General features: G+C 34.9%; 1 protein-coding gene across 1 annotated transcript in view; it reads left to right on the top strand.

The window, feature by feature from the left end:
- The window catches only part of CCSER1 (coiled-coil serine rich protein 1), a gene marked incomplete at both ends in the record, with an annotated part of 580304 nt that overhangs the window by 332860 nt on the left and 223067 nt on the right, over positions 1–24377 (top strand). The window contains one exon of the mRNA XM_084286653.1: positions 22615–22692. Within this exon, the coding sequence (XP_084142779.1) occupies positions 22615–22692 (78 nt within the window). The remainder of the gene's footprint in view (positions 1–22614; positions 22693–24377) is intronic.

The following is a 24377-nucleotide window of genomic DNA, read 5'->3' as shown; positions in this document are numbered from 1 at the left end:
AAAGTAAGCTGTTTTCTCAGCATACTTACATTTTACCTTTTTATTATTACTTTTATTCTGGTGTCTTTAGAGGAAAATGCTAGAAAAATCATTGAATTTTCAGCAGTCTGAAATCATTCTTGGTGCTCCGTGGAAAATGCTATGGTTGAATTTTAAAGACTTCATTGTCTTTAGGAAGTCTCAGGGAAAGTCTCGGAGTTCTTAGGGAAAAAAAATAAAATTGAGTTATTTCAGTAATTTTTGCTGGTATTTACATTAAGCAAAGTGTTACTGCAAATGAAATACTAATCATTAACTAGTTAAAAGCAGAAGAAAAGTTACTCGATTCACTTTTGCCTTTTTTTTTTTTTTAATATTTATTTATTTTCCCTTGCAAACCTTAAATTATAGATTCTTTTTCTGCTTTTTGGAACTCTTGATGTTGTGATTTCTTGTAACAGGATTTAAAGCCTACTTTTACAGGCACTAGATCTAATTCACTGTTACCAGAGTAACATAAAATTCTGACTTCAGTAATTGGTTGGCAAACAAAGGAATTCTGTCAAGGATTTTGCGTTTAAGTACCATTATCATGGACCTTTATTTTATAGGATTTTTTGGGGTGTTGTTTTTATTCCTGTCTTGGTTGTAACTAGTGTCTGGTTGAAAGAAAGACTGTAGCCAGTTGAAGATTGTAAATATTAGGGCTCTGCCTTCAAAGGTCTTCCATCCACGTAGTACTTTCTTTTTTCATAATTTCTGTTCTTTACTGTGGAATTAAAGTGTCTGCTTGAAATTATACAAATACTATATGGTTTACATGAACTTTTATACAAGTGTTTAAGTGATTGTCACTTCATTATTATGTTACTGAAGATCCAGACAAGTACTCAGCACAAGTATTTCACTTTAAAGTTGTTGGTTTTGTTATTGTAGTTGTTTTAAGGTTTTTTGTTTGCTGTTGTTGATTTTGTTTTTCCTGTTAAATCTGAAAGATTTTGAAATGTATATTGTAGAAAGCATAAATGTATGTGGTATCAGGTAATCTCCAGTTTTCCAAAATAATCTCAAAATTTTCCAAAATATCTCATCTGATTGCATGAATATCAAAATGCAGTTGAAAACAGTTGATTCTGGGCTTGCTTTCATCCTTCTCTAGATCTCTATAGTTTTTATCACCAAAGCAGTAGTAATCGCCTTTCAAATAGTTCGCTTTCTCGGTTCTTTGACTGATGAAATTGCCAACAGCAATCATGAATAATTGAAATATGGTAGGAAAGGAGACTGGTGATTAAAATGATTTTAGAGAAATAGAATATATATTTTTTTAATTAAATTTATTTAAAATTTGGGGAAGCTCCTGGATATTAAAGCTGGAGATCTTCTCATTATTTGTCAAAATAATAATGAGAATTCTGTTTGTCAAAAAAAAAAAAAAAAAGTCTTTCAGTAGAAGCAAAATCTCTGAGAGAGATTTTGTTGTAGTAGAATTATTCTCCTTTCCAATAAGGGAAGATGCACTAAGAAAAGTAGAATAAAACTACAAAATTCTTGATTTAATAAAGTTCCTTTTTCAATAGCTGCCTTCTTAATGTATATCCTGTGCTACAAATGTGAAGGGCTTCATTTTACCCTTCTGGTGGAGCTTTGTCCCTTACAGCACAGCCTTTTACTCTCTGCCCATGACATTGCTTGTGACTGGAAGGTTTGCAGTAAGCACAAAGATCCCATCTACTGTTTTGCTGATGTTGTGTCGGTGTTTTGGCTCTTAAGGAGGATAAATTCAGGTGTAACCAAGAAAATGTAAAGAGTTCTCCTTGAACAGCTTGGTATCAGTGAAAATCAGCTTTCTAATTTACTGGAGGCACATACTAAGTAAGAGTTATTGATGCATCCTATTAGTTGGAATATATGTTTTATGTATTCTTTTTATATTAACGATCACATCTGTAGCTTGCACTTTTTAGAATAACAGTTGTCCATTCATGAACATAGTATTCCGCTAGTTAATATGGACAATGTTTTTTGCCATGTATCAGTAGTCTTGCTGACTTTGTTCCGGACTGTTCCTATTCTAGAACAATAACCTGAAGTTTCAACTTCCATTACTTTAGTTTTCATACTTGTTGCATCTGATATAGAGCCGTATCTTAGTTTTATTCTCTTCTATATACTCTTCTCAGAACATTCCAAAGGCATCATTACTCAATCATTCATAAAGTGCTATATCTTTCTACTGTTACACATTACCTTTGACAAGAACAGTATAATGGTTTAGACATTGTTGAAGGGAAATTTCCTTTAAGACTGTTTGATAGTTAAAGAAAATTGCTTGTTTGGTTGGTTTTGTTCCAATTATTTAACTCTATGTACTGTATCTGTGAAAATTGTTTTTGTTTTTGTTCCAATTATTATTCAGCTCTACATACCATATCTATTTGGACAAAATATCTGCTAAAAATGGTGCATTACAGGAAAAAAAAAAAAAAAAAAAAAAAGACTTTTTCTAATTCTGGCTTTCTCACAAATGGAGAAACTCCATTGCACATAATGAAGGCTAAAATATAGGAACAGTATAACAGCACATTAGACCAGAAGGCATCAGATCTGTTCATTCAGAGAAGGGTAGAAAAGGTAGCTCATTTATTCTCTATAATATACATTTTTGACAGAATGCTTGTGCTCTTTAAAGACCCAAAGCTTAAATGACTAAATATGTTCCAAGTAAAATGTGGGGAACTTTGTAACCATGTTGTTATTTTATTATTATTTTTTTTTTAACTGCATTTAGTTTAGTAACATGAAATATCAGTTATTCCCTAAGGTATTGTATATTTGTAGATCATAAACTTTTAGCTTAAATTAAACATCACAGCTGGTTGCCTTAATTTAATGCATTATAGCACAAATGTTTCAACAGCTTGACTAAAATGAACCATACTGCAAATTCAGAGGAAGAGCGAAGGTCAATGCACATGGTGCCTAGTGATTTGCAAATTTTCTTTATTTGGATATATTAAATGTATTCTGTGCAACTTTGTTTAGTGGAATGAAATTTGACAGAATAGAACAGATTAGCAAAAGATGTTGAATCAGTTTGGTTTAAAAATAATCTGGTATAATAAGGAAGTCCAAAACAACATAGCTGTCTTGAATTTTCAGAAAGAAATTAAATAATGAATATCTGGATAACCAGATCTGTTGGATTCTTCCACATATAAAATGAATTTCATGTAATTTATAGTCTCTATCTGTAATCAGTTTATCCTATTAAACATTTTTTTTCTTAAGAACATTTTATTCAGTATGGCTATCTCATCCACATACATGTATAACGAATTTCTTAGTCAAACAAGAGAAACTTAGAGATACCTAGTCTGTAGCTGTATTTCATGTTGACTGAGAAAGTGCATCTTTTCTATTCAAGAAGATCCGTAACTTAAATAGGTTGCTGCTGATTCCTATTTATTTAGTATGAGTGTTCAAAATTCTTAATGATGTAATAGAAAACTTTGAACTCGAATTCAGAATTCTCTGTGTGATGGTTTTATTCAGGTGGGCAGCCAAGCTCCACCTCAGCCACTCTCTCATTCCCCCTCCTCAAGGGGAAAGGGAGAGGAAATACAATGCAAAGGGCTCAAGCATTGAGATAAAGATGGGGAGATTGCTCAACAATTATTATGACTCAGATAGGGAGACAACAAAAAAAAAAAAAAAAAAAAATTATTGCCTATTACTAACAGGCTAGAGAAATGAGAAGTGAAGGAAAGAAACCAAGAACACCTTCCCCCCCATCCATCCTCTTCCACCTCCTCCCCCCAAGCAGTGCAGGGGAATGGGGGTTGCGGTCAGTCTATAGCACTTCTCGGTCACTCTCTTTCCCTGCTCCACATGGGGGTCCCTCCCACGGGATGCCGTCCTTCCCACAGGCAGCAGCTCTTCAAGAGCTGCTCCAGATATGGCTCTATACCACAGGGTCCATCCATCAGGAGCAATCTGCTCCAACCTAGTCCCCCACGGGCAGCAGCTCCTGCCAGACCCCCTGCTCCTGCATGGGCTCCTCTCCATGGGCTGCAGCTCTGGCCCAGAGTCTGGTCCAGCAGGGGTCCTCCACAGACGGCAGCCTCCCTCAGGCCTCCTCCACAGGCTGCAGCATGGAAGCTTATTCCACAGTGATACTACATGGGCTGCAGGGGGACAACCTGCTTTACCATGGTCCTCTCCACAGGCTGCAGTGGAACTTCTGCTCCAGTACCTGGAGTGCCTCCTGCTCTCTTTCTTCACTGACCTTGGTGTCTTCAAAGCTGTTTCTCACTCCTCTCTCTCTCCCAGCTGCTGTTGTGCAGCTTTTTTTTTTTTTTTTTTTTTTTTTTTTTTTTTTTTTTTTTCCTTTTCCTTTCTTAAATCTGTTCTCACAGAGGTGCAAACAACATCTCTTTTTGGCCCAGCTCTGGCCACTGGTGGGGCCCTTATCTAATGTGGGGCAGCTTCTGGATTCTTCTCACAGAAGCCACCCCTATGGCCCCCTGCTACCAAAATCTTGCCATATAAACCCACTCTGTAGGTTGCTGTATTGATTTTGGTTTGGTTTGTGGTTTTTCATTTCCATAGGCACCCAAAATCCACATAGGTGGTTATTTGTCTGCAACTGTACTTTGTATTCATATCTCTATACAGAACTGAAAAACATGGCCCAGCAGTTTTCACTTACTTGAGCAGTAGGTAATTCTAATTTCTATGTGCTTCAGGAGTTTGATCTGATTAATACCTATGATAATGAGAAGGAATAAGCTTTATGAGGTCTTTAGATTGAATAAAAACTTGCAGAAATCTATTGGTTCAGTTTGCTTGCTTATATTGTTTTGTTTTCTTCTGTTTTGTTTTTGGTTACTACACTGCTTGTCTGAGACAAAAATGGGTGCTGTCATTTGTGTTGCAGATTTTCTGTTTCTTGTAGATGTATATTCATTCAGATTTTTTAAAATCTTCACCAGACCTCAAGATTTTAATCGTGTCTTTTTCATCATATGGTCTTCTGATCGAAGTTGTCAGTGGTCTTCGATTTGTAGTACCTCTGCTGATCTGTTGAAATATCACAGTTCATGGAGCAACTCTCTATTACAAAATATCGTCCATACAAATACTGTTGATAATAGCCTTTCTGCTGTTAGCAGATAGTGATATTGGTAGAATATCCTTATATAATCAGTTATTAAGCAACGGCTATATCTGCTCCTTTACCATCTTCCATGGTTGCCTGAATTTCCAGATACTTAGTCATTCATTTTAGTTTTTATTCCTGTAAAATTAAAACTGCATTTTGCTTTGTTAATTCTGTACTTGATTTCTTTTTACCTATTTCTCTGTCCTTGAAAAACTAAGTGTGGTTTCTGTTTTTCCCCAAATATACACAATCGTATACAGATCTTAAGAAACATTAAAATTAAAACATTAATTAAACATTAAAATGTGGTTAGATTATTAACAGTGGGTACTTAAACATAGCAGCAATAATTACTGAGAGACTAAGACCCTCTGATTATAAAATAAGGCCTTTCTTATTGCAAATGCATGCAAATTTGTCCTTTCACATTAATATTGATGTGGAGTTAGGAACATGATCCTTGAAATACTTTGTCACCTGTGTGAAAATAAGTGTTACTTTTTCTGTGTTTCACCTGAAAATCCAATGATGTTGTAGTGATTTCATTTGATAACTTCTGGATTCACGTTATGACACCCAAGATGAAATACGGTGCTAATTCAGTATTGGATTTATCATAAGATTGGCTTTAGCCTTTGTAGATTCATGACTTTCTGCCACAATAAGAATTAATAATCTAAGGCAGTACTACATTAAAACATTTTCTTTCTCCCATTTTAATTATGGAGAACTTAATTGAAAGTTACTGTGTTAATAAGAAGTAGAAGGTACGTTCATTAACTTAAGTAATTACTTGATTGACTTTGCTCCGTAAAAGAAAAGTTATGTATCTGTAATAATATCTGCAAAATATTTACATAAATAAAAATAAACAGACTGTTATGTTCACTGGAATTAGTTTTTTTTTCACAAAGCACCTGTTCTCAAATCTCCATGATACAACTTTCATAATATTTTCAAAAATATCCTTCACTTCCCACAACTAAATTTCTCATATTCATGTTTGTTTTGTTGTTTGTTTTTTTTTTTTTTGAATCCCTCCACTTCTGTGCTAATGCAAGTTTTCATTTAATTTCATTTTACTTGACAAGTTGACAGCAACAATTGTTGCTCATTGGTTTTTGAAAACTTAATTCAGTTGGTGACAGTATGTTTCTGCTGCAAATATGTAAATGTTATTTTAATCTGATGCTATAGAAAATAAAGTACTTAACTCGCGTTTCTCCTCTGTTTTGGTTTAAAGGCATGAATTTATCATAGAGCCAAGTTTTGGAGACTCAGTGTGAGCTTTTTTTTTTATTTTTTATTTTTTCTTATTAGGTTTAGGCTTCTAGTTTCTTACTTAGAAAACTGTACGAGTCTTCAAATACAATAAAAATTTTGTTTTCTTACAGAAGTTAATACAAATCACTGGGTACTTACAGCATTTGAAAAAGGGGTTGTTTATGGGCTTAGTAACTTATCTCCAGATTTGCATTCTATTAAAAATATATCAGTAAGTGCATTCATAAGAACGTGTCATCTACTCAATGAAATGTTTTAAAAAATTTGGTGCAGCTGTGGCTACTTTGGAAAAATATAGTGCTGGGCATCCCATTCAAGAAAATAGTTTAGCTGACAGTACTTCATAAAAAAAAATATTTTTAATTCTTTAAAAACCCATCTCTTAGTCTGTGCATAATAAATTTCTGTTAGCCATGGGGAAGTATGATTGAGAACAGCCTTGATTCAGTAATAGGGAAATGGAATCAGGAGAAAAAAAAAAAAAGTTTGTATTTAAAAGGTTGCCACCATTATGGGATGAAGTTCAGCAAAACCAATTGCCAGGTCCTGCATTTTGGTCACAGCAACCCCATGCAGCACTACAGGCTTGGGGCAGAGTGGCTGGAAAGCTGTGCAGAGGAAAAGGATCTGGGGGTGTTGGTTGATGCTCGCCTGAACATGAGCCAGCAATTTGCCCAGGTGGTCAAGAAGGCCAACGGCATCCTGGCTTGTATCAGGAATAGTGCTGCCAGCAGGACCAGGGAGGTGATTGTCCCCCTGTACTCAGCTGTGCTGAGGTCGCACCTCAATTACTGTGTTCAGCTTTGGTCCCCTCACTGCAAGAAGGACATCAAAGCCCTGGAGCATGCCCAGAGAAGTGTTATGAAGCTGGTGAAGGGCCTGGAGCACAAGGCGTGTGAGGAGCATCGGGGGGAACTGGGGTTGTTTTGTCTGGCGAAGAGGAGACCCTACAATCACCTGAAAGAGAGCTAGGGGTCGGCCTCTTCTCACAGATAACTAGTGATAGGACAAGAGGGAATGTCTTCAAGTTGTGCCAGGGGAGGTTCAGGTTGAATATTAGAAGAAATTTCTTCTCAGAAGGAGTGGTTAGGCTTTGGAATAGGTTGCCCAGGGAGGTGGTGGAGTCAACCAAAGAGAAGGCTAAGAATTGATCTTATTGCTCGCCACAGCTTCCTGAGAAGGGGAAGCAGAGAGGGATGTGCCAGTCTCTTCATGCTGGTAACTGATGACAGGATGTGCAGAAACAGCACAAAGCTGCACAGAGGATGTTCAGACTGGACGTTACGAAAAATTTCTTTATGGTGAGGGTAGTCAAACACTGGATCAAGCTGCCTAGCAAGATGGTTAACAACTCAAGCCTGTCAGTTTTTGAGAGACATTTCAGTAATGCCCTTAATAATATGCTTTAACTTTTGGTTAGCCCTGAAGTGGTCAGGCACTTGGACTTGATGATCTGTATAGGTTCCTTCCAGTTGAACTACTCTATTCTGTTCTATTCTTAAAAATAATAATAAAAATCTGAAAGCAAGGATATCCTATTATCACTTAGTTTTGCCACTGGGCAAAGCAAGCTGTTACCACTGAGAAGCAAATATTCAGATGTCTTTTTTTTACGGGACAGAATTAGAGAGAAATACCTAAATCAAAATATTGTTTATGTGACTAAATTATGGAAATATAATTTCAAAACCTTGAAAGAAAACGTAGGCTGCAAAATAAATCACTCCTGTTGAAATTACTGTAGTGAGGATTGCCTTCATTTCTGCTTGTATTCCTGCTGGCAGTGGTAGTATTTCCAGCGACCTACTTCCTGCATCCTCTCTCCCCACCCCAGTCCTCAAAAGAGAGAGGAATTAATGTTCTGAAGAGATTTTATTGCTTTTAATTTAGCCAGTGTTTGTGCATGATTCAGATTTTGTTTTTTTTTTAGCCAGACACAAAATGTGTTTCTTCCTGATCTAAACATGGTGATATGTCCTTGGAATAGTTTGTCTACCCCTTAGAAATTTCCACCTTCCTACCAGAAGTCACTGCAGAAAGGATGGAGACCTTAGAAATAAAGGAAAAAGTTAAAAATCTATATTTTATATGGATTATTTTTTTATAACACTTTAAGCATTTTTTTTAAAAAAAGTTCCAAGACAAAATATCTGGTAAGAAATATGCTACTGAGAAGCTATTTCCAAGGGAAAGCACAACTTAGACAATTATTTATAAGGTAGTGTTCAATTAAAAAGCAAACTAGATTTAAAAGCAGTGATCTCTATCTGTAATAATGGAAAAATTGTATCACATACAAAATCAGTCTTCCGACAACTTTGTATAATATGAATGAACTCTATTTTACTATTTCTTCTTTGGTACCTGATTTACTGGGACATTGCATGTGAACTAGTGGCTGGCTGTGCCTGATTTTCCACATGTCCCAGAGTAATTTTAAGGCGTATCTGCTAACACATTGGTATGAAAGAGTTTCACAGTACTTTACAAAGTCTAGACAACCAATTTCGTGGAATTATGAATTGCATAAATAATATTATTTGTTCAAATAGACAGGGAGATGTTAATGTTTTTCTATGGATTTTCTACAGATATTTATTATTTAGTATTGCAATGAAGTATTCCATCATTTGGGTTTATGACTGAAATGCAGTGAAATTTCTGTTCATTGTTCACATCTGTAAAATAAGTCTAAAAGGGTGATTTTGAAGCATCCTTTCTAGACAAGGAATGAAGTGATAAATTGGATATGCAAACCTAGCAGATTGTTATGTAAACTTGGGGAAATCAGAATTATTGTTCTTTGAAAAGTAGCATCCTGATACTACACTCAGTAACTGTAGGGAACAGAAGTTCAGAGATGGATTAAGTAGCCATCTGTGTAAAGCAGTCAGTTGAAACTGAAGAGCAGACAGAACAGTGGGGAGTATATGAACTATGTGACCTGTACTGCAAGGCAATTTGGTAAGAATCATTGGTATAGAACACTGAATTTCTGGTGACTTCCTTTTTGATCTGCAAAATGAATGAAAATACAAGAGGAAAGGGTGCATGAGAGAAGTATGGTACAGCATGACTCTCCTTCTCCCTTTTGACCTTGAATCTCTTATTATGTCCAATTTAAAGATTCCCCTGGAGAGAGAGAATCAAGTCATGAAATGTGATTCAGAACATTATTTTATTTTTTTTTTTACTAATATCTTATTACTAAAATTGTGTGTTAAACTAAATACAAAATCATTGGGCTTTTTGTAGAGTGAAAAGATATACTTACGTTATACCAGATATAATGTAGTTGAGACTGTTGTGATATTGACTGTTGCATTCACATAAGCTTCTTCTATGTCTCTTTGGACCCTGCAACTAAGTTTTCCAAACTTCTTGCATCTACCAGTAAAAGCACAGTGCAGCAATACATTTTTGTCCTAATTATACACTCAAAATTTCACTCCACTTGTCCAGAAGCACTTGAACTGCAGAGTGCATCTCTTGCTGGCTCACCTTAGCTGAGTAATTAGTGACCAATAATAATAACAATAATACTTTTTAAAAAGCATCATGTGAGAAGGCTGCAAAACTTAAAAAAGGTAGTAATCTTACAGAGTGCAGCAATGCATGTGCAACTGTATTCTCTAACAATGCCTTTGTAGTTAAAACCGATTTGGACTGGAAGTTCAGGAGTGTTTTTCTCTTTAAGTGGGAGCAACAGGAAGGAAGTAACCCACCGTCAGAGGGAGGAACATTTTCACCTGTGTAAATGTATACATATATAAATATGTATATATAATTAGTGATTTTTTCTTAAGAAAATAGTCCTTTTATATTTTTTGGTTCTGTGTGAACTGCTTTGCTGAGTTCAGAGGTGTTCTGGGGACATAAGGAAGTAGGATGAAGACTGATAGAGTGTAGTAAAGGCTATCCTGCTCTGCTGTGAATGTGACTGGGGAGTTCTGTATTCTTGGTGATTTTGTGGAGTCCTCGGTACAGAAAAAGATCTAGTTGCAGATGGGTTGTTGGTTGCAGTGTAGCTGCCTGTAGTTCTGCCAGATGGAAGAGCTCTTGTTCTACATGACTTGGTTTGTTGGAAGTGGTTGAAAGATCAGGCAGAAACTGAGGGGTATCACCTCACCCTCTGGAGGACTGCTGGTCTTGACCTAAAAATTGAGATGCACATTTAGGATATGATATAGTGTATACAGTCAAAATGTACAGGTAAATGTATACAGTCAACAAGCTTTTCTGTGATGGAGAAAACAGGTGTTGCCATTGCTTTGGGAAAGTAAACAAACAAACAAAAAAAACATGGTAAAGAGGATTACCAAGAAGCTATGTGTATCTTGTATTCCCATGTGTCAGGATGTTCTAAGGCTGTGGAAGTTTCAGTTCAAAGGTAATTTTTGTCATGAATTGAGTTCTATTTTTGTTCTTCCTGTGACATCTTTACTACTTCAGTAAGAACTCTGAAGAGGTTACCCAGCCTGGCACTTTAGCAACCAATTTGTTGTGACTGACTCTGAAACTGAAATTCCTGTAATGAGGAGGGTCCTTGGATTTAAGTCATCATTTAGAAGCTGAAGTTTAAAGGGAAAAGCGAAGTATCTTGCTAACAGAGAAAAATGAAATTTCTTAGTCATTTATAGCAGGAAAAGAAAGGTTCACAGAAGGGTACAAAAAAGGAAAGAATATGTGTACATAGCAGCAGTATGGTGTAGAGAAACAGGTTGTTACTCTACCTGAAGGTCTCACAACTGAACTCTAAAATACTTCTGCACTAGCTTTTGGATGAACTTCAGAGGCTCTTGTTGGTCTCATCTTTCTTCAAGATTAATAAGACACTTGTTTCTTTAGCATGCTGTATAACTTCAGTTATCTACTTTGAGATTTTAAAAATTGAGAGCTGACATATGGAACGTAGTTGAGGGTACAATGTAACAGGTAAAAAAGAAGATGGTAGGATTTTTTGATTGTTTGTTCCTTTTTTTTTTTTTTTTTCTTTTTAAAGTGTTTCTCACGTCTTAAAAATTCTAACCAGTGCTTAGTCCCTGGACAATGCTGCGCAGTTGCTAAATATTTGTAACTAAAGATCAAACCATCCAATGAGCTAACTGATACTGTTTTGTTTTGGTGGAGGCATTTTAAAATGTGACATCATTGTGCCTTGGTAACATCAGCCATGGGCTGTAACATTCACTTAGTACCTTTCTTGTACACTCTCTATTAATTTTGGTTACTGAAGTTTACTTCCCATCTACACCCTGTCACTTAGTCATATAAATCATAGAATTATTCAGGTTGAAAAAGACCTATAGATTATGTTACCCTTCTCTGCCACATTGGTCTTTGTTGTTTTTTTTTTAATATATCTTTAAGTATTTCTGATTTAAACTCTGGATCCTGAATCTTCAAAGTACAGTCAGGTTTGGATTTTTGAATTTACATGTGAAAAACGTACACAAGGCTTATTTTTCAAAGTGGATACCACTATATCTGTATAATACCCAGTTTGAAAATACATACTATTGTTAGACCACATGGGCAAATATTACTGTAATGTGTAATCACAGAGAACACTTATTTTGTTTGATCTTGCTTTAATTATCTATACAGTTCTCCCTAGGATGTGCCATTTAGTAGCTTTTGCTCATTTTTATTTTATTCTTAGCTCCTAGTACTACAAGCTTCACTGAAGAAAGGGGGAAAAACCTACACAAAGTATTTTTCTCTTATTAAGAAATGAGAAGTAACTGGACCAAAAGTAAAGACAAACAGTTTTCTTGTTGTTTGAAAACTGTATGTGCCTGGGAGGTTGATACTACTGTTCTGTGAAGTGGAGTGGGCTTGTTTTATTCTTTAGGATATGAAGTTAGAAAAGCTGTGCAAGCCCTTCAGTCTGTCTCCAGTGGTGGCCACAAGCAGCTGCTTAGAGAAAAGCTGGCACTGTGAAAGCATGTGATATTTTCCTCAATGATCTTTCCAGTCTATCACTTTGCAGTTCAAGGGATGTCCTGAACCTCTTGTTGCCTGTTTATTCCATAACCCTTCAAAGACCTCTACTGCTCATTTATCCAATCCCCCCTCAAACTTGTGAGATTTTGGGGTGCTAGTAGCTTTATGCCTTCATTTTCTACTTCAGCCATTCATTACATCTTCTAATATACCAACAATTTGAAATCCCTTGTTTACAGCTAAAGATCAGAGGAAGGCCCTGGTCTTTAGCCAACAGATAGAATTCCAAATCTTCTCTTCTGTATCTTCACAAGATACTGTTATAGCATTTGTTATCTGTTGAGAAATGAGGCATCTTCCTAGGAAATGCTGACTTGCGTAAAGGCAGTGTTTGCAAACAAACTCTTTTTTGATGGTAGGTATGCATTATGACCTAAGACAGCAGTGGGACAGGACTGAGGAACACTAAAAAAATTTAGCAAAACAGTTTTATCAACAATGGTGTACCAACAAGCTGATTATGAGCCAATAAAGAGGTTTATTTGGCACAATGAATTGATATTATGGTATAAACTGACTATTACTGTTTTTAAAGTGCCATAGGTTTTCCTTCATCTCTTTTTCACTTCTCATTTTCTGAGGCAAAATTAGAATTTATTTTGCTTTTGCCTGAAAAGCTATATAAAATAGTATCAGGGTGTCTCTTCAGAATTGTGTAATGGAATTGTGCTTTTATGAATAGATCATAATTTGGGTTGTTATATCTCCTCTTTGAGCAGTTTTATGTTGCAGCTGCTTATGGTCATGATTCTAAGTTGTCTTTGTGGTCCCATTACAGCAGTAATCTGGGGACCATTGCAACGTGTTTTGCAGATGATATATATCAGTATGAAATGGAGTTCTAGTCACTGTTTCCTTAAGTTACATTTTTAAAAGGAAGAAAAAAATGAGAAATCTTGTTTCAATGCTCTTTCCTCAAGATCTTATTCTTTACTATTTTGTAAGTATTATAAATGTTTCAGATTCTTGGTGCTATTGCTTCTTTGTGCATGTTCATCATAACAAAAACTAGATTGTAATGGCTGCGTTCTATGTACAGTATAAGAATTCTTAGTATCTTTTGTAGAGGCTTGGAAAAGAAAAAAAAAATATGGTGATGAAAATATTTTGCTATGGCTTTCATTACTTTCATCAATTGAAATCAAAACTTCAGTGCTGTAAATGCACAGCTTGGTTCCAGTATGACAATAATTTGCTGTAGAATTCTTAAGTCTTAAAATTTCATGAAGTCAAACTCCAATCACTGGTAAAGTTTCTGAATGAATTAAAGAAATGTTTGGGAAAAAAGCAGACTTGACACGTTTCTCTTACATCTTGTTCTGTAATATTGCTATGTCAAAGTCTGACAAGTATTATAGAAAATACACAGGCTGCTTTGGAATGCTTTTGTATTGTAAAAGTGAAAACTGAAATCTTGTTGCCTTATCAAAACTATTGTGCTTTGGCAGAGTAGCAAAAAGCTGCTGAGCATTATTTTTGGGCCTTGGATAGATGTGGGAAAAAAGTATTTGGATAATGCATATTAAAGTATGTTGGTTTTGTTTGATCAATTTAAATATAAGTTACTTTGCCTTTAATTTTCTGTGTCTCAGTTAAGGTGAACAGATGAGAGCATAGGGCATGAGTGATGAACCTAAATTCACAATAAAAAGTGTATATCTTAATAACATTCCAGTGTCAATTGCTGGCAAAATCTATGCTGTGGCTTCACCTGACAGCAGGTTCACACAGAGTGAAAGTGCCTTTTGGTACTTGCTTATGCAAGTAATTGACTGAAAACAAACAAACAAACAAAAAACAACTTTGCAGTGCATCTGTGAGCCTGGTTTTAGTGACTAAGACTTTTTCAGTAAAAGTAGCTCAGCAACTGTGTCTTCTGGGTGCACATCTGGCTGACCTTGCAGAAAGCCTGATTCTCATGATGAAGCCCCTTGCTGACTTTAGGTCCTTCACGTCTGTCCAGTAATTAAACTTAGAGAAAGTTTATTTCATTAGCACCTCTGTTGCTTAGACAAGTTGGTATTGATCACTGTAATCAAAAATTGTTATTGAGGATGGCAGACAGTGTGATCACTTCTAGTGCATGCGTAATAGTCTGCATATGAGTGCAGGACAAAATCGTGTCACATATCAGCAGTAAAGCTAAGCTCTGTGCAAACCAAGTTCTGTGCAAACTATTTGCTGAGATGTACAAATAAAATATCGAGTAATTGATATAGTAGCACAGAGGAAACAACTCAAAAACAGGCAGCTGTGGCTTGTTTTCAGTATTGCTGGATATATTTCTCGTGATATACAGGTCATACATTTTTCAAATAAATTAATAAAACCAAGGTCTTATTTATTGGAAAGATTAGTATATGTTCTTCTTGATTTCCATGGTGGCAGTAAAAATTTTATTTTTATGATATTTTTTTTTCTGTTTTGACCAACAGTGGTCAAAATCTGCCCTGTGTAAAAGTCACTGGAACTAATTGAGTATGATGCTTTGATATGTTTATAGTGTACACTGTTAATGCTGCAGTCTTGAATCTCTTTACTCAGGACAGCAATCTGTAAAATTACTGTAAACACTTAGCTGTGTGAGGTTTAATTAATGCCAGAAGCCTTCGATATACATTAGTTGCAATTTGTAATGTGCTGAGTTACTGATTTCTGCACTCTGACTAATGCACGTGCCATTAAATCTATGCACTAAGTGACTAGCACTGATATTAATCACATCACACCGATATCCTGAAGGAAACAGGAAACACCAGAAATGTTTGATGAACAACGTACTGAAATATCTCCACTTAGAGGTCTAAAGGACAAAGTGCATAACAGTATTTAACATTGTAAGGAAGAAAAACATGAAGAAAAGTAAATGAGTACTTTGATAATTTAAAAAGTTAATAAAATAACTTCCCTAAGTAGTACTTCATATTAAATGTGTTGCAGTTATTGCTACAGAATTTTCATACTGATGTTAGTTCGTATTGTCCTTGTTTAACCAACTGAGTTTTCTTTCAATGCCTTCTGCTGGTAACCAAAAAAAAAAATCATGAACAGGCTCTGAAATTCTATTCTTGTACCCATGCAGAACTTATCTTTAAGTTTATATCTTTATGTAAGGTTTAGGATACTATTTTGCTAACATGCAAATTTCTAAAAATCTTGAACACGAATTTGCTTGCCTTACAAGAAATGTAATTATTGTTGTCTCGTTTTTAATATTTTCCACTTTACATGCTTGTTTCATTTCCAGCTAGTAAACTTAGGACAAGTGTACCTTAAATGAGGTAAAACCATATTAGACTTGGTGATCAAGTGCTTTACAACTGATACAATGAATGGCTGTGTGAAAGAACAGTAACCAATTTCACATCTTCAGTGGTGGTTATTTAACTCTATGCAGTTAAGTGAGATCTGTAATATCACTGCCCTGTGATGCCCATTTAGAAATATGTTGAAATATTATCACTCAAATGTTTGCAAGTTTGATCATTGAAACTGAATGTGATTTCGAGCTTCGCCCTAACCTTGCATGTTACTGAATACTGTTCATTGTCATGGACTTTTAGAAGATAACTGAACATAAAATTCATATCTAATACAAATATTTTGAAGCCTTATGGCAAGAGGAAGACTGATTTTGTGCATGGGACATAAGACTTGGAGCATGGAGCTATAAATCACTCCATAACTCTGCAGATGCTTTTACACATGACCTTGAAAACGTATTGACTATTTTTCTTTAAATATGTGTAGGAAGATCAAGTCAATAGTGCTAGATGGATGCTTAATATTTGTTTTGGTTTACTGCTCTAAGGTCTAATGTCCCTGTATCATGATTTTTGTTTTATAAAACTTGAGATTATGTTGTCTCCTTAGCTTGTTTGTTGGATGTGTTTTGGGACAAAACTTTCTCTCAGTGGTACTAGTGGTGATGTAGCTATGATAGTCTAAAGACATGTGGGCTGACAGAGAACTCATTCTTTATTAGATGAGCTGGTATAGGACATGGGATGACATCCCATCTCCTAGACATCTGGATGGAACTGTAAAACAATGAGACTAACAACGTTTATAAAAAAGTTCAAAACTTTACTTGCAGAGTTGATTTCTGCATGAATGGCTATGCTTGATATATCCACTTTTTAGAGGTTTTTAACTGCATTACTGCTTGTTCTTTTTTTTCCCTTCCAATAGTTTTCTCAGTTTTTGTTAAAGACTGGCATCACTTCTTGAAGCATCTTATTCATAGAATGTGACCATATAAATTTTTCATTATATTAAATTATGTAAAGCATGCATGGACATGTTTGGGCCATATATGAATGTGTGATTTGTAATTATTATTTTTTTTTAATTACTTTTAGAGACATGATGACTGGAAGTTCTAATACTTCAAGGGTTGTGTGTGCATGAATTTAGCAGTACTGATTTCTTTTGGGAAATGTAAGCAATAATAAAATGAGTAATTGCTATACAACTTTACTGAATGTGAGAATAGTTGTAATACACAATAATTAGTTATTGCTTTAAAATATAAATTACAAATTGTAATAACACCTAGAAATTGAGTCATTTACTTTCTGATGATGCAACTGAAGAAATAGGAAACAATTTATCAAGACACATTTTTTGATGTAAGAAAAAAATAAAAATCCCCTGTTAAGAATGGCAATGCTATTTTTTTTTTTTTTTAACATAGCATAAACAAATAATCTGTCAGTATATGTAATGTTGTATCTTAAAGCATCTTCAAAAGATGCTTTAAAAATATAAAGTGAAAAGCTCAGTGTTTGCAAAATACTTACCCTGAAATTCTGTGGTAGTCTCATGTCCCTGCAAACATTTGCTTTTAATTTTGTAATATATATAGAAATGATAAGGGTAATAATGTTTAGGACACTGAGTGGTCCACTTAAAGAAATGGGAGTTGGAAGATTCAGATTTTTAAGTTCTAGTTCTGTCCCTGGCATTCATCAGCTCAGTGGCATAATGTGTTCACAGTTTGTTTGTTTTTGATTGATTTTTTTCTGGTTTTGGTGGATTGGTTCTGGTTTTTGATAGCCTGTGCTCTCAATGTGTGAAGTCTTGATTTTTTGGTAAGGTTGTGCAGCACTTAGCAATACAAAGATGATTTTTTGCTTGTAGAGATTGGAGATAGAAAGTTTAAGAAAATACTTGGATTATGAGGTTTTAAAAACTTAAAAAACAAACAAACAAACAAAAAAAACAAAAACCACAGCAGCAATAACCCCCTCAAGCTAGGATCTAGTAAACTTTTGCATTACTGTAAGAGTAGCTAGCATGACTATAGCGAAGCCTATAACTATATTAAGATTTGATATCTTCCTAAATATTGTTATCTTTTAAAAATATAGTCACTTCATAATATTAACATTACTTCATAAAATTAACATAATAACTATATTAAGAGTTGGACTTGATGATCCTTAAGGGTCCCTTCCAACTCAGGATATTCTATGATTCTGTGATAACTCTTTGAAGGTGCTAAGGTGCACTTTTTTTTTTTTTTGTCTCAGACTTTTCACTAATTATTAAAGCAGTTCAAACTACCTGGAGACTGGCTTGTCTTAGTGTTTCTTGCTTCACACCTGGACACTATGTTTTGAAAGTTAAATGGAGATCAAATTTCATTCCAGAAAATGTACTTAACACATACATAGGACTTTGCATTTGTGTTTTACAAATAAAATAAAATAACCTAAAATAAAAATATGTTACAGTAACTGAAAAACTATTTTGGTTTGTGTAAGTGCTATGTGTGAAAAATAATATGTGTGAAAACTATGAAACATTCATTGAAATTCCATGTTGCTTTGGTCTTTGTCATTTTTGTTGATTTGACAATACTATAAGACACCATGAAACCTCTATTTCTGCATGCTGGTATGCATTTCCACCAAGTTATCCCTCATTTTTTTTCTCCTGGATGATGAGCTCATGCCCTCGTGGATGATTGTACCCATCCACTGCTGTAACTATAGAATAATGCTTCTATTTTTATTGTTGTTTTTCAGCACCTTAGTTCAATCGGTCTCTCCAAATGTTGTCTTTGTGTAGACTATTTGACCACACTTCCTCTAAACACTTTTTTTTGACTGTGCTTGAAAGATTGATGGGCTTCACAGAGCACTTTCAAGCATGATGTGATTCATCTGTACTTTGGCTGATCACTAGAACAATGCATTGTTTGTTATATTTTGTTCCAAACTTGAGACTCGAGCCCAAAGGGACTGAGTTTCTGTGGAAATAGCTATCATATAGCCAATTCTGTTGCTTATTGTAGTTTGTAAATTAAACAGAATAGATGTTGGAGAGCAGTTTTTTGTGCTGCTTGTTATCCCTTTGCTCTCACTGCCTTCCTGCTGCTGTTGATTAAGTTTAATCTCACAGCACATCAGAATTAACAGGCTGTGCATTTTGTAAGTCTTTTGAAGAAAGCTTTTGTCCCCAGGTTCCCTGACAAACATAAGTTGTTATTCGCAGTGGGGTAAATGCCTGAAGCAAGGGAAGCAATTGCATGTAAATTGTAAATCTGACTGCAATGCTGATGCATTGGCTGTATGCTGAGAGTAAACCCAAATGAAACATATTTGTCTTCATAAAGCAGTAAAATAATCTGTACAGGCTATAAGAGAAAGAGGTTGAGTCATCTGAGGATGAAGTGATTTGAATTCAAAATGGTTAATTGTGGACTTTTATATATAAATATTCTTTTAATCTGGGTGACAACAAAGGTGGAGCAGCTTTTAGAAAAAAATGTATTTGGTAAAAGAAGTCATTTAGTATGTTACCAACTGGACGAAATAGTTTACTTAGTGAGGAAAGCCACAGCTGTATGGATTAACAAACTTCTAATTCATCTAAAACAGGCGGTATGGTAAATTGTGGTCTGTTCAAGGTAAATTTTATTTTGGAATTTGCAATTAAGCAAAACGCCACAAGTGGTCACCATGCTTTCACTGATACGGAATTAGATATGAGAATTTTAACCCAGTCGCAATCAAAGCTATGAAAATTGTTTTAGCATTTTCCTTCTTGGAGGAGAAATGTAGTAAAAAGCTAGTAATGTTTTGAGATGTATTAGCCTGCACTGACTCTCTAAATATAAATATTCTGCTAGTAACTCACTCTACTCTTTCTCAAGTACCTGTCTTGCAGTTGTGAAGGCTAAGCACAACTTTTACTCTGGAAGTTCCCATTCCAAACAATTAAAGTAGCCCCCAAATGCTGCTTTTCAGTATCCCAGCTGACATTCCACTTTTGTTCATGTTTGGAATGCAAATTTGGCTGTGAAACTTCCACCCTCAGAAAAAAAAAAAAAGAAAAAAAAAAAAAAAAAGGTTTTGTTCAGTATTCATTTAAGTTGGACAAATTTAAACCATCAATATTCATGTATTTACTCTTAATTAAGGGATATTGGCTAAACAACTCGGGGGGGGAGGGGTCAGTGGTTCAAACAATGCGGAATATTTGTAACTCCATGTGGATTTGTTGGGAATGTAGCTTTAAACTGGACCTGGGTAGTTTCTGTGTGTATGTAACATTTAAAGTACAGTTTGATGCACATATTCCTCTGCTGTGGAATATTGACAATAAAACATTAGCAATAAGAGTAGTTCCATTAGTGCTTTATGCTACTTGACTTATATTGTAGCATGCAGGTTAAAATTAGATAGATAGATAGATAGATAGATAGATAGATATCAAAGCCCAAACTGTAACAATAAAAAATGTAGTTTTTGTAGTGTGCAAGGCAATTCTGGTATGTACAAATGTTAAAAGGATTTGACAGGCTTTGGTTTGTGCACTTTTTACAATTTCTTCTGAGGCATTGCTACTTCTAATGTCTATCATCTCATATTAGGATGAAGTACTTTGTGAACTGATAGTTCAATTCACAATCATGTTAGTAGAGAAGTGAGGTAAGTAAGAGATGTCTGATGATATATGTGTCATCATGTCAGAAAAACTCTTGCTGACATGTGTCAGAAAAACTCCTGCCAGTCCTGTCTGCAGAACTTTTAATGTAGGTGCTGAGGTTTGTTTTGGGTAGGCCTTAGTTGTATTCTTTTCTATTTTTCTTCCAGTAGTGATAGCAAAGCAGGGTAATGAGTCCAAAAATTCTCAAGGTAGCTTTTGCTGACACGTTGTAAATCATGCACATTTAGGGGATATATAAATCTTGAGAATCACACTGGGTGACTTTGTTTTCCTTGTCTGTTTCTAATGCAAATGACTGTCTTTACCATCATTCTGACTGCAGTAGTCTTCCTTATTTGTTGTCTTTCTGGAACTAAACTTGTTTTGGTCAACACTTTGGCACCTTATTACAATTCAAGGAATACTGCTGTTTTGTCTCTCTCTTTATTTACATCCGTTTGTCTGCCTTCTTTATTTTTTATTTATTTATTTTTCTTACATAGAATATTTTTACATGCTTGTGATCATCTGGTGCCTCCTATCTTCCTATTACAGCACCTCTCAGTAACTTACTGTGAACATAAAATACAAAATACAAGCACAAACTCATGAGAGGGCATTTTTATGATCAGTGCTGATGGTGGTGTTGTGGAGTTGCTATGTGACTTCAAAACTTCCAACAGTTCTTCTTGCCTATTTTAATTAGTTAGGATGAACACAGTGAAGGAGAATTTTTGTGCTGTTAGTCCTGTCACCATACAAGTGTACTCTTAATGCTATATATTTTAATAAGAAGGAAAGACAACATGCAGAATGGTTAAGAAAAACTGTTCATTTATGCTCTATTTAAAAAATGCACCTACATGTAGTTTGTAGACAAGATCTTAAAAATCTGAAAGAATCTCAAAAACAAATTATTAAGTCCCTTTTTGGTCTTTAGAGAGATTTCTTTCACTGGACCACTACGAAACACAGTGCAGTGAAGTGTTTGGTCTGATTTTTACTCATTTATTTATTTATTTATTTATTTTTGAAGAGTTGAGATGCCAGAGACAGGACCATTTTGAAGTTGTCTTCCTGATATTTACAAGCTTTGGGTGAAAATTCACTCAATTTAGTGGTGTGTGTCCTGCCTTGAAATTAACAACATTTGATTTTAAAAATATATAGGTACTTTTGAAAAACAACACACAGTAGCTGAAAATAGTAAGGTTTCTATATCTTTATTGAAGTAAAACCTGAGTGTCATTCAACTCAAGATTCATTTAGACTGAATTTCAATTTACATAGATTTAGTTTTACTAATATTACAGGAACAACAGCATACGAAAACATATTTTTGTAGATCTTGAGGAATTTGCATATAAAATGAGTTAAGTATTTTTTTATGGGTATACCTGAAAAATAAAACTGATTTGGTAGATAAGAAAATATAAATCAGTGCGCTAAAGGACTTTTAGCATTCTGTGTTCATGAAACCTTACCCTCTTGTGTGCCTTTTCTTACCTTATTCTATGTATTTACAACTTTTTCGTTGTATAATTTCCTTGAGAAAAAAAAAATGACAGTTTCTTCCTCCAGTCTTAAACTCCAGACTTCCTCCAGTCTTAACCTCTTCAAGGAGCTCTTCCACATTGGTGAGCACCAAGCCCAGTAATGCTTCTCCTCTGGTATGTTTGTCTAACACCTGGAAGAGGAAGTTACTATCAGTGGACTCCAGGAGTCTCCTGGATTGCTTACTGCCTGCCACATGGCTTTCCTAGCAAATATCCAGGTGATTGAAATCTCCCAGGAGGGATGAGAGCCTGTGAGCGAGAAGCTTCTTGAAGTTGGAGCAAGAAGGCCTCATCCACAGGCTCCCACTGATTAGGTGGCCTGTAGCAGACCCCAGCCACAAGACATCCTTTGTTGGTCCAGTCCTTAATTTTTACCCACAGGCTCTCAACCAACTCTTGGCTGTTTTCTCAGGAGTGGCTCTTCACAATCTGACAATTTCTTCTTCTTCCACATCCTTCCTGTGGATGAAGCTCTTCTGCAGAGTTGGACTTTCCTGTCTATTTAAGAGGAAGATACGTTAATGTAGGAAATACTAGTAAGGAAATAAACCTTACAGTCAGAATAGTGTCCTAGTAAAATTCATTTCTGAACAGCTGGCCGTGCATGAGTTTTGTACTTATTTGATAGCTGCAAAGCTCAGTGAGCAAAAAGATGACTCACCTGTGATATGTTATTTTGTTTTACAGGAAAAGGCTCAGTGTTTGCAGAAGGCTTTTGTTTCCCAAGCAGATAAATCCACGCAGACAGAACTTGTAGGCCATGATGTAAGTAGCTGTATTGAGCAGTCCTTTTTCTTTTTCATCTTTATGGGTTTTCACAGTTCTATCAGCCTGTTTGCTTCTGCTGCTGTTGTGTCTGTGCACTGATTTAATGGGATTTACTGGAACACCATTCATCCTTTGCTCTTAAATGATTTTTAAATGGCTTCTGCAGCATGAGAAGATAATTGCAGCTACCTGCCAGCATACCGATACCCTGTTAATTTTATGCTTTACAAACAGCTCAGAATTAGCTTAAATGAATGCAGAGGATATGTATTAATGGATTGTAATTTTTTTCAGTGTCAACAGTCATTTACACACTTATTAACAAATTAATTAGGTTATTATGTTTATAATCACCATATGCTATCCAAACAAAATTTGAATTTTGGAAGATAATGGAAGAGGTCTAATAATGACAAGTATTGTTAAAGTTATATTTCTTGTAGAGCGTCACTCAAAATTTCTGCTGGAAAGTGAAATGATACTTTTTACCCCCATGGAAGACCATAAGAACATAGTAGAAAACATTTTTGTCAGCTTTTTTTTTTTTTTAATGTTATCTTTTTTTTTTTTTTTTTGGGAGATCAGTTGAATATATGTGAGAAATTTACTTGTTCATTATTCATAAATAATGTGTGATTAAAAATGCCAGAATGTTGTATATTGACAGTTCTTTTGTTCTATCATTTGAGTAGAATCTAACAGTACTTCTCACCAAAGACTGTTCTGCAAACTAAGGCTGTGTTTCTGCACTGATGTATATCAACATGCTGCTTCCAGTTTATAAAAGAAACACTGGAATCAAAGCAGGTTTTGAAACCTTTCTTTCAGCATGTTTTTTGTGTTTTTTTTTTTTTTTTTTTTTTTTTTTTATATCAGTGGAGCATTAAAGTTTTTGTCTTCCAAGTCTTCAGATAGACTTGTGAAGATGATAAAAAAAAAAAAAAAGTAAGATTTTCACATTTTAATCAGAAATGTTATTGAAGCCAAGTATGCTTTTCTTTTTTTTTATTTTTTTTAAAGTTGATTCAAACAAGGAGTATGATTTATTATTATTATTGTAAGTAAAATAGTTTGCACAAAAATATTTACTAATTACTATTTTTGTGTATATTACTTTTAACACTTGTGGGCTTTTTGTTTTCTTTCTTCTAAGTATTTTTTCATGTAGAGCACATGTCAATATTTTATTAAATGTACCTACCTCCACTGATTTCTTGTGCATAGGTTGCAGAACATGAGCCTGTGTATTCTGTTGCATTCTTGTATTCTGCTGTATTCATCTGTGAAATAGCAACAATGTCATTTGGCCATACTGAAACTGTGAGGTGTATCTACTGATGGTGAAAATCCCATAATATTCAGAAATACCTTCAAAACTGTTAATGTTATAATTCTGTACCTCATCCTTAATAGCTACTGTACTAACAAGAGCTCAGATGTTAAGTAAAAGTCTTTGATTACAAATGACAGTGACCAATTTCTAGGATATATATATATATATATGTATATATTTAACAGTTATGATTTATGCATTTGTTTGTTATCCCTACCCTGCCCTAAACCAAATATGCTGCAGTGATTAATGCTGTTAACTGAGTTTTTCTTCTTTTTCCAGTAATTTATTTTTTTTCCTGTGGAGGAGGGGATTTTTTCTGTTGGTAGTGGGTTGCTGATTCTGTGGT

This window comes from Netta rufina, assembly GCF_964035555.1.
Source record: "Netta rufina genome assembly, chromosome: 4".
NCBI classification, from domain to species: domain Eukaryota; kingdom Metazoa; phylum Chordata; class Aves; order Anseriformes; family Anatidae; genus Netta; species Netta rufina.
The sequence above is the reverse complement of the archived record's forward strand: the minus strand, read 5'-3'. Positions and strand labels throughout refer to the sequence as shown.